Here is an 11271-nt window from a genome sequence, read left to right as displayed (position 1 = left end):
TTTGAATCCCCCCCCGCACCTCCATCTTGGCACTCCCCCACCCATTCTAAATAATATTTTGAAAGCAATAAAAGCATTTAATGTCTACATTTGTTTTTGAAACGTTTATTCTATTAGACACCTTAAATGCATACTTTTTAAATTATGTGAGAAAAATAAAAACATTTTCCTTAAAGTATAATTTTTATAAACCACTGTTACTATCCCCACAACAAAAAAATACTTCAATACATGTAATTTTGTCCCTTAAACATTTAATTGAAATACTGTATATAGTGCTATCTATATAGTTAAAAAACATTTGATTTCACTTACCCCTGCATGTTGGAACTCGGAGCCTAAGATTTTCACTGTACCCTGCAATCAAACCTGCAACCCTGTAAATGTGACTATTAAAACACTCTGAATCTATAGAATTTCATTCGTTCTTATGGAGGCTTCTTCTGGGGAGTTCCAATATGGCCGACCAGTGGCTTCAAAGCCTCTCATTGGCAAAAACATAGCATCAGCAATCCAGGGTTTATATACATCACTGCTCCCAACTAAATGATCCTTCCACATTTACATTCTAGTCATTTAGCAGCCGCCCTAGCGTTTATCCAGAGTGACTTACAACAGTGAGTGCATAGATTTTCATACTGGTCACACGTGGGAATCAAACCCACAACCCTGGCGTTGCAAGCGCCATGTTTTTATAGTAAAATAAAAAGGTTAAAAAAATAAAAATAAATGCTCTACCAACTGAGCCACAGACTGTAGTGATGTCAACTAATGATGTCAGATGTTTTGCTTTACAACATCCCATACACTAATTATAAGAGCTTCGTGTAGCTACAGATAACAGTATGACACATTTTTCCTTGGCCCTCCACATCATTATTGAATGGATTTAATATAACGCTGGATTTATGAGTTAGCCAGCGAACTTTGATTAACAACCAGAAAGCTAAACTTAGATATGTGTTTTTGGTTGCCCATTTCGAGTCATCTTTCTAAAAAACCTTTTAGTTATTTCAGACCATTTAGGATAGTTTGCTGGCTAACTCAATGATCCCGTTTTGCAGTATACCCCTCTGCTGTCTCAATATTAGCACTTGAGTTGTTCCATGTACTCAAAATAACAATTTCAACCTGACCCAAAAGACACCCCACCTGGGAAAAATATGCACCCTTTCCAATCATATCCCCAAAATATAGACACACAAGACAAAACATTTCCCCCTCAAAAGCAAGTAGATTGAGGTGCATTCGGAAAGTATTCAGACCCGTCAGGTTGGATGGGGCGTGTCACTGCACAGCTATTTTCAAGTCTCTCCCTCTTCGATCGGGTTCAAGTCCGGGCTCTGGCTGGGCCACTCAAGGACATTCAGAGAATTGTCCCGAAGCCACTCCTGCGTTGTCTTGGCTGTGTGCTTAGGGTCGTTGTCCTGTTGGAAGGTGAACCTTCGCCCCAGCCTGAGGTCCTGAGTGCTCTGGAGCAGGTTTTCATCAAGGATATCTCTGTACTTTGCTCCGTTCATCTTTCCCTCGATCCTGACTAGTCTCCCAGTACCTGCTGCTGAAAAACATCCCCAAAGCAGGATGCTGCCACCACCATGCTTCACCGTAGGGATGGTATTGGCCAGGTGATAAGCGGTGCCTGGTTTCCTCCAGACATGACGCTTGGCATTCAGGCCAAAGAGTTCAATCTTGGTTTCATCAGACCAGAGAATCTTGTTTGTCATGGTCTGAGAGTCCTTTAGGTGCCCTTTGGCAAACTCCAAGCGGGTTGTCATGTGTCTTTTACTGAGGAGTGGCTTCTGTCTGGCCACTCTACCATAAAGGCCTGATTGGTGGAGTCCTGCAGAGATGGTTGTCCTTCTGGAAGGTTCTCCCATCTCCACAGAGGATTCTTGGTCACCTCCCTGACCAAGGCCCTTCTCCCCCGATTGCTCAGTTAGGCTGGCTGCCAGCTCTAGGAAGAGTCTTGGTGGTTCTAAACTTCTTCCAATGAAGAATGATGGAGGCCACTTTTCTTGGGGCCCTTCAATGCTGCAGAATGTTTTTTGGTACCCTTCCCCAGATCTGTGCCTCAACACAATTCTGTCTCGGATCTCTACGGACAATTCCTTTGACCGCATGGCTGTCAACTGTGGGACCTTGTTTAGACAGGTGTGTGTGCCTTTCCAAATCATGTCCAATCAATTGAGTTTACCACAGGTGGACTCCAATCAAGTTGTAGAAACATCTCAAGGATGATCAACGGAAACAGGATGCACCTGAGCTAAATTTCTATTCTCAGAGCAAAGGGTCTGAATAATTATGTAAATAAGCTATTTCTGTTTTAAATTGAATACATTTGCAAAAATGTCTAAACCTGTTTTCGCTTTGCCATTATGGGGTATTGTGTGCAGATTGATGAGGAAAAAATGTAATTTAATCCATTTTAGAATAAGGCTGTAACTTAATAAAATGTGGAAAAAGTGAAGGGGTCTGAATACTTTCTGAATGCACTGTAGGTCCTATATTAACCAGTAGGCCTAGGTGATTGGTAATAAAGAGAGGTTAAGTATCTAACAGGTTTGTTTTCAGCATAACTCTTAAAATGTGTAGGACTACACAAGAATATTGCATAATGGCTTTGCCTTCAAAAGGTTAATTGGATAAAATTCTGCACTGGCCTAACATGATTGCAATAGTTACAAAGAAGCGCCATAGCAGTTTAGAGCCATCCACAAAATGTTTTCTAATGAAATAGCTTCATTCAATAAATAGCATTTTTTTTTATTTAAAGATGCTTTATTTACATCTAATTCCGACTTGCAATACAGAAAACAAATATACTTCACCCTCAGCACATTGGGCCAAAGCCGTTTAATTGCCCTAAAATACAAAGCGGTACTGAGAAAGCTGATATTTCATCATATCATAAACTAATTTTGCATATACAGTATGTAGGCGACACAGCCATCACCACTGTACTGTCTGAGTGTTAAACTAAACCAGTAGTGCTTTTCCAACTGAGCACAATGCCTTTACATTGCAGTGACACATTGAAATGGCACATAGCAAAAAGCTGTGATAAATATTTGATTTATACGAGGTGTCTCAACGACAACAAAAATGTATACGCATCCTCTGTTTTGCAGAAGTGTTCTCTGTTCTGGCAGTCACCCAACCCGTTTAATTACTGTTCCGTGGTATATTCCACACCCACACCCCTTTAATGTCTGTTTAGTGGTATATTCCACACCCTTTTTAAATGTCTGTTCAGTGGTATATTACACAAACCTTGTCTAGTCTTTTTTTTTCGCTGTCGGAGCCCTTCTTCACTCCTCACCCTCGTCATCAGTCTTCTTCCTCCTCCTTCCACTGTGGGTGTTGGTTCTCCCTCTCTCATATGGGCGTGGCCCTCCACTCCTTGCCCTCCGTCAAGGCACGCGGTTGGTGGATGAACACGCTGTACCGCACGCCCTGATTGGCTGCCGCTCTCACAAAGCCACTGTTGGCCGTCATTGTGACTGCCCGTAGTGTGTCGCCCGTGCCGAAAATCATGAGCGAGCGGGGGTTCACCTTGGAGCTGGACGTGAGACGCTGCGTGCGTTCTGACGGCTGGTCGGGCACCACTCGCAGCCGCCTCAGCAGCTCGTCGGCACGCGCCTTCTCGCCGGGGCCGCCCAGCGTGTCCAGGATGACGCGGAAGTCGTGTACGGCCGACTGGCACGCGTACAGCTCCTTGCCCGCCATGAACTCCTGGAGGCGGGGGAGGACCTTCTCTTGCCGCTCCTGGGCTGCCTGCTCAGTCAGCACCTGCTCCTTGAAGGCCAAGCGGCAGTGGCCGTGGCTCAGTGACGACACGTACGTGATGAGTGTTGTGATGTCCAGGTTGGCCCGCCGGCACACATCCACCTTGACCTCGGTGGGGAAGGCCAGGCTAGCCACGACGGTGTCGCGGTCCACTCGCGTGTGCTCGACGTCTTCTTCTTCGACAAAGTTTTCATCGTCTTCATCTTCCTCCGCAGCCTTGCCTTCTCGCTCTTCCTCTTCGTAGCAGTGTTCCTTGCCCCCCTCGTTTGCTCCCTCCCTCTCTTCCCCCTCCTCGCTTCCTTCCTCCTCCTCCTCATCCGCCATCACCAAGTTTACCGCCACGATGTCCCCGCGCACCGAGATGCCCATCTCCCGCAGGCGGTCGGCCATGGGGCTGGAGACGCCGTTGTAGAAGGCAAAGATAATGTGTGGGTTGCTGTACTGCACAGGCTGCTGGCGGCTGGCCTGCAGGAAGTCCTCAGCCTGCTCCACCACGCTCTTGTCTCCGTACTGGCCCCGGCCCTGCCAGATGTTGTGCAGTGCCTCTGCCTTGCGCCCAATGGCCTTGACCCAGGTGTGCCCGCCGTTGGCCACCACATCCACCACCAGCGTCTGCTTGATGCCGCCGGCGTCCTCGTAGGCGAACACATGCAGCACGCTCACCACCATCTCTAGGGACTCGGCCGACTCCACGATGGCCTGTTTTTATTGGAAAGGGTCAAAATTCAAATACGAGTTGATGTGAACACAACAACACACACAGTAAAAACCAGTGAGGATTACAACAACAACACACAGTAAAAACCAGTGAGGATTACAACAACACACAGTAAAAACCAGTGAGGATTACAACCAAAAAGTCAACCAACATATTTCCAATATGGTCCTCATTGTCAGATGGGTAAAACAATGGACAGCAAGAGCAGGACTAACTGTCCATTGGAACCTAAATTGGAACTAAAGGAACCTTTTCAACATATAATTCCATTGGAAAATACAATATATACAAGACTCACCTTCAGGTGGGTGAGGTTGGTGCTCTGCAGGTGGGACTCCTTGATGAGCACCTTGCCCGCCTCCACCTTGGTCAGGAACTTGAGCTCGGCGCGCAGCTTGCTGCAGAGCTTGGCCCGGCCCTCCACATCGCGCGCCTGCCTCGCACAGAGCAGGTCCACACGCTTGAGAAGCTCTTGGGCCACCTGGATACGCTCCTGCAGCATGGAGTGTGTGGCGGCCATCTTTGGTGCATTATTCCTGAAGAGACAGACCAAGTAAAGACTTGCAACACCAATAACATAATTTACAACTATATTTCGACGTTCTTTAGCATGCAGAGACTCTGCATTGATCTAGAAATGTAGTAATAGAACCATTTGGATTTCAAAAACATGATACGATCAACTACACAATCGTTTTTTTTTTGTGTATCAACACATACTACTAGTTCTAACCTTACTCAACATTCAATTTAACCAAAACTCCTCAATATACCTTTTGTTTCAGCAAGTGATGGAACATTCAAAATACTCATATTGGGCTATGTCACCTTACATAATGTCATTACTGAGTGTTAGAATCACATGTGGACTTTCAGAGGGCCTAGCGTAATCCCAAACGAGTCAAACAGAGCCGCAATTCAGCTGGGTAAACACACATCAATATCCAAACCATATTATTATTTGTAATAGTTAAGAGAATACATTTACAGGTAGCAGTAGATTGCCAGTTGTCTTAGATACAGTGCCATAAGAAAGTATTCATACCACTTGACTTATTCCACATTTTGTTGTCTTACAGCCTGATTTCAAAATGGATTTAAAATAATTCTCACCCATATACACACACACTCTAAGATAACCTGCCTAAATGACTACCGACCCGTAGCACTGACGTCTGTAGCCATGAAGTGCTTTGAAAGGCTGGTCATGGCTCACATCAACAGCATTATCCCAGAAACCCTAGACCCACTCCAATATGCATACCGCCCCAACAGATCCACAGATGATGCAATCTCTATTGCACTCCACACTGCCCTTTCCCACCTGGACAAGAGGAACACCTACGTGAGAATGCTATTCATTGACTACAGCTCAGCATTCAACACCATAGTGCCCTCTAAGCTCATCACTAAGCTAAGGATCCTGGGACTAAACACCTCCCTCTGCAACTGGATCCTGGACTTCCTGATGGGCCGCCCCCAGGTGGTAAGGGTAGGTAACAACACATCTGCCACACTGATCCTCAACACGGGGGCCCCTCAGGGGTGCGTGCTCAGTCCCCTCCTGTACTCTCTGTTCACCCATGACTGCATGGCCAGGCACGACTCCAACACCATCATTAAGTTAGCCGACGACACAACAGTGGTAGGCCTGATCACCGACAACGATGAGACAGCCAGAGGGAGGAGGTCAGAGACCTGGCCGTGTGGTGCCAGGACAACAACCCCTCCCTCAACGTGACCAAGACAAAGGAGATGATTGTGGACTACAGGGGGAAAAAAAAAGAGGACTGAGCACGCCCCCATTCTCATCGACGGGGCTGTAGTGGAACAGGTTGAGAGCTTCAAGTTCCTTGGTGTCCACATCACCAACGAACTATCATGGTCCAAACACACCAAGACAGTCGTGAAGAGGGCACGACAAAGCCTATTCCCCCTCAGGAGACTGAAAAGATTTGGCATGGGTCCTCAGATCCTCAAAAAATTATACAGCAGCACCATCGAGAGCATCCTGACTGGTTGCATCACCGCCTGGTATGGCAACTGCTTGGCCTCCGACCGCAAGGCACTACAGAGGGTAGTGCGTACGGCCCAGTACATCACTGGGGCCAAGCTTCCTGCCATCCAGGACCTCTATACCAGGCGGTGTCAGAGGAAGACCCTCAAAATTGTCAAAGACTCCAGCCACCCTAGTCATAGACTGTTCTCTCTGCTACCGCGCGGTACCGGAGTGCCAAGTCTAGGTCCAAAATACTTCTCAACAGCTTCTACCCCCAAGCCATAAGACTCCTGAACAGCTAATCATGGCTACCCGGACTATTTGCACTGCCCCCCCACCCCATCCTTTTTACGCTGCTGCTACTCTGTTAATTATTTATGCATAGTCACTTTTACTCTACCCACATGTACATATTACTTCAACTACCTCAACTAGCCGGTGCCCCCCTGTATATATAGCCTCCCTACTGTTATTTTATTTTACTTCTGCCCTTTTTTTCTCAACACTTTTTTTGTTGTTGTTTTATTTTTACTTTCTTTGTTAAAAATAAATGCACTGTTGGTTAAGGGCTGTAAGTAAGCATTTCACTGTAATGTCTGCACCTGTTGTATTCGGCGCATGTGACCAATACAATTTGATTTGATTTGATTTGACAATACCCCATAAAGTGATAACATGTTTTTAGATTTTTTTGCAAATCTATTGAAAATGAAATACATAAGTATTCACATCCGAGTCAATCGTTTTTTAGAATGACCTTTGGCAGCGATTACGGCTGTGATTCTTTCTGGGTAAATTTAAGAGGTTTCCACACCTGGATTTTGTAACATTTGCCCATAATTTATTTAGAAATTCTTCAAGCTGTCAAATTGGTTGTTGATCATTGCTAGACAACCATTTTTAGGTCTTGCCATAGATTTTTTAAAGTATATTTAAGTCAAAACTGTTACTCGGCCACTAAGGAACATTCACAGTCTTCTTGGTAAGCAACTCCGGTGTAGATATGGCCTTGTTTTAGGTTATTGTACTGCTGACAGGGGACTTAATCTCCCAGTGTCTGGTGGAAAGCAGACTGAACCAGGTTTTCCTCTAGGAATTTGCCTGTGCTTAGCCCCATTCTGTTTCTTTTTTTTTTATCCTGAAAAACTCCAGTACTTAACAATTACAAGCATACCCATAACATGATGCAGCCACCACTATGCTTGAAAATATGGAGAGTGGTACTCAGTAATGTGTTGTATTTGCCCCAAACATAACACTTTGTATTCAGGACTAAATGTTAATTACTTTGCCATATTTTTTTGCAGTATTACCTTATTGTCACTGTCATTTAGGTTCGTTTTGTGGAGTAACTACATTGTTGTTGATCCATACTCAGGTTTTCTCCAATCACAGCCTCATGGTGAAATCCTTCCTCTCCGGCAACGGAGTTAGAAAGGATGCCTGTATCTTTGTAGTGACTGGGTGTATTGATACACCATCCAAAGTGTAATTAACTTCACCATGCTCAAAGGGATATTTAATGTCTGCGTCTTAATTTTATCCCATCTACCAATATATATATTTTTTTTTTCCCACCTTTATTTAACCAGGTAAGCCAGTTGAGAACAAGTTCTCATTTACAACTGCGACCTGGCCAAGATAAAGCAAAGCAGTGTGATAAAAACAACACAGAGTTACATATGGGGTAAAAAAAACATAAAGTCAAAAATACAACAGAAAATATATATACAGTGTGTGCAAATGTAGCAAGTTATGGAGGTAAGGCAATAAATAGGCTATAGTGCAAAATAATTATAATAGTATTAACACTGGAATGCTAGATGTGCAAGAGATTGTGCAAATAGAGATACTGGGGTGCAAAAGAGCAAAATAAATAACAATATAGGGATGAGGTAGTTGGGTGGGCTAATTTCAGATGGGCTGTGTACAGGTGCAGTGATCGGTAAGGTGCTCTGACAACTGATGCTTAAAGTTAGTGAGGGAGATAAGTGTCTCCAGCTTCAGAGATTTTTGCAATTCGTTCCAGTCATTGGCAGCAGAGAACTGGAAGGAATGGCGGCCAAAAGAGGTGTTGGCTTTGGGAATGACCAGTGAGATATACCTGCTGGAGCGCAGACTACGGGTGGGTGCTGCTATGGTGACCAATGAGCTAAAATAAGGCGGGGATTTGCCTAGCAGTGATTTATAGATGACCTGGAGCCAGTGGGTGGCCTTCTTTGCAAGGCCTGGCGCCAGTAGGTGCCCTTCTTTGCAAGGCATTGGAAAACCTCCCTGGTCTTTGTAGTTAAATCTGTGTTTGAAATTCACTGCTCGACTGAGGGGACCTTACAGAATTATATGTGCGGGGTACAGAGATTAAGTAGTAATTCAAAAAATAATGTTAGACACTATTATTGTACACAGTGAGTCCATGCAACTTATTATGTGACTTGTTAAGCACATTTTTACTCCTTTACATTTCGACAAACATAATTCCACTTTGACATTAAATGTAATACATTTTAAATTCAGGCTGGAACAAGTCAAGTGGTGTATACCTGTAGTTACAGCACCAGTTGCTTGTCGAGTTCCTAGTGCTATACGGAATGTTTTCCCTGATGCACCGCCTGTGACACCCAGCTAACTTTGTATAACAAATTAACACCAGTTGTGAAGAAGCTCGTTATTGCAGTCAGCTATGTGTTATAAAAAAAAACGCCCTTACAACAAGCAACAACTAGTATCTCGTTCGTTTCCCGTTTTACTAGTGGCTGTCGTTAGCTAGCATATGGTTTCATTAGCAACATTAGCCAGCTAGCTAACGCGCAGCTAGCTAGCTAGCTAAAGTTTCGCTTGCTACCGACTGTTTTTGTGCCTGTTAAATTAGAGATTATGTTTTGGGTTTTCATTTTAACAAACGGAAACACCGCACAGTATGAGAATGTATCATAAGTATTCAAAAACACTTACGAAAAAGCCGGTAAATTAGTATGCTGCGTTGCAGCTACCTTGCTACGTGTACCACTGGCCCGGTGACAATGCTTGTTCGCCTCTCAGCTGCCTGGTCGGTGGTGGCGCTTGGCTCTCATATTAAGCAGAATGCTGTGAAACAGAGACAATACCTCTGTCGCCATCTACCTTGGAGTTGAAGTAGGCCTACTCTCGCCCTATTTCTTACTTTATTTGAATCCACAAGTGAAAGCTTTTTCATCAACGTATGTACCGATTGCACCGCAAATTCAGCCTCTCTTTTGAAATTTCAGAATAATCTCAACTACACATTTGACACACAATAATTAAATCAAATCAAATGTTATTGGCCACATGCGCCGAATACAACAGGTGCAGACATTACAGTGAAATGCTTACTTACAGCTCTTAACCAACAGTGCATTTATTTTTAATAAAAAAAGGTAAAATAAAACAACAACAAAAAAGTGTTGAGAAAAAAAGAGCAGAAGTAAAATAAAATAACAGTAGGGAGGCTATATATACAGGGGGGTACCGGTGCAGAGTCAATGTGCGGGGGCACTGGCTAGTTGAGGTAGTTGAAGTAATATGTACATGTGGGTAGAGTTAAAGTGACTTTGCATAAATAATTAACAGAGTAGCAGCAGCGTAAAAATATGCGGTGGGGGTGGGTGGCAGTGCAAATAGTCTGGGTAGCCATGATTAGCTGTTCAGGAGTCTTATGGCTTGGGGGTAGAAGCTGTTGAGAAGTCTTTTGGACCTAGACTTGGCACTCCGGTACCGCTTGCCGTGCGGTAGCAGGGAGAACAGTCTATGACTAGGGTGGCTGGAGTCCGTGACAATTTTGAGGGCCTTCCTCTGACACCGCCTGGTATAGAGGTCCTGGATGGCAGGAAGCTTGGCCCCAGTGATGTACTGGGCCGTACGCACTACCCTCTGTAGTGCCTTGCGGTCGGAGGCCAAGCAGTTGCCATACCAGGTGGTGATGCAACCAGTCAGGATGCTCTCGATGGTGCAGCTGTATAATTTTTTGAGGATCTGAGGACCATTGCCAAATCTTTTCAGTCTCCTGAGGGGGAATAGGCTTTGTCGTGCCCTCTTCACGACTGTCTTGGTGTGTTTGGACCATGATAGTTCGTTGGTGATGTGGACACCAAGGAACTTGAAGCTCTCAACCTGTTCCACTACATCCCCATCGATGAGAATGGGGGCGTGCTCAGTCCTCTTTTTTTTCCTGTAGTCCACAATCATCTCCTTTGTCTTGGTCACGTTGAGGGAGAGGTTGTTATCCTGGCACCACACGGCTAGGTCTCTGACCTCCTCCCTATAGGCTGTCTCATTGTTGTCGGTGATCAGGCCACTGTTGTGTCGTCGGCAAACTTAATGATCGTGTTGGAGTCGTGCCTGGCCATGCAGTCATGGGTGAACAGGGAGTACAGGAGGGGACTGAGCACGCACCCCTGAGGGGCCCCTGTGTTGAGGATCAGTGTGGCAGATGTGTTGTTACCTACCCTTACCCCCTGGGGGCGGCCCGTCAGGAAGTCCAGGATCCAGTTGCAGAGGGAGGTGTTTAGTCCCAGGATCCTTAGCTTAGTGATGATCTTTGAGGGCACTATGGTGTTGAATGCTGAGATGTAGTCAATGAATAGCATTCTCACGTAGGTGTTCCTCTTGTCCAGGTGGGAAAGGGCAGTGTGGAGTGCAATAGAGATTGCATCATCTGTGGATCTGTTGGGGCGGTATGCATATTGGAGTGGGTCTAGGGTTTCTGGGATAATGGTGTTGATGTGAGCCATGACCAGCCTTTCAAAGCACT

General features: G+C 45.1%; 1 protein-coding gene across 1 annotated transcript; it reads right to left on the bottom strand.

Annotated features, from left to right (window-relative positions):
* Positions 1 to 2738: 2738 nt before the first annotated feature.
* c14h7orf25 (chromosome 14 C7orf25 homolog) lies at positions 2739 to 9561 on the bottom strand. The gene is made up of 3 exons (XM_041895531.2): positions 9456 to 9561; positions 4803 to 5040; positions 2739 to 4485 (listed from the first exon to the last, which is right to left on the bottom strand). Exons 2-3 carry the CDS (start codon positions 5022 to 5024, stop codon positions 3376 to 3378), a joined length of 1332 nt encoding a protein of 443 aa, XP_041751465.2. The 5' UTR covers positions 5025 to 5040; positions 9456 to 9561; the 3' UTR covers positions 2739 to 3375.
* Between the last annotated feature and the right edge of the window lie 1710 nt (positions 9562 to 11271).

Source organism: Coregonus clupeaformis, chromosome 14 (genome assembly GCF_020615455.1).
Source record: "Coregonus clupeaformis isolate EN_2021a chromosome 14, ASM2061545v1, whole genome shotgun sequence".
Classification (NCBI taxonomy): Eukaryota; Metazoa; Chordata; class Actinopteri; order Salmoniformes; family Salmonidae; genus Coregonus; species Coregonus clupeaformis.
The sequence above is the reverse complement of the archived record's forward strand: the minus strand, read 5'-3'. Positions and strand labels throughout refer to the sequence as shown.

Bases quoted from the DNA above. Each gene is read 5' to 3' on its own strand.
- c14h7orf25 (XM_041895531.2), bottom strand. From the start codon at position 5,024: ATGGCCGCCACACACTCCATGCTGCAGGAGCGTATCCAGGTGGCCCAA. The intron at 4,486-4,802 runs GTGAGTCTTGTA...CAATAAAAACAG, and splicing joins CCAACCTCACCCACCTGAAG to GCCATCGTGGAGTCGGCCGA.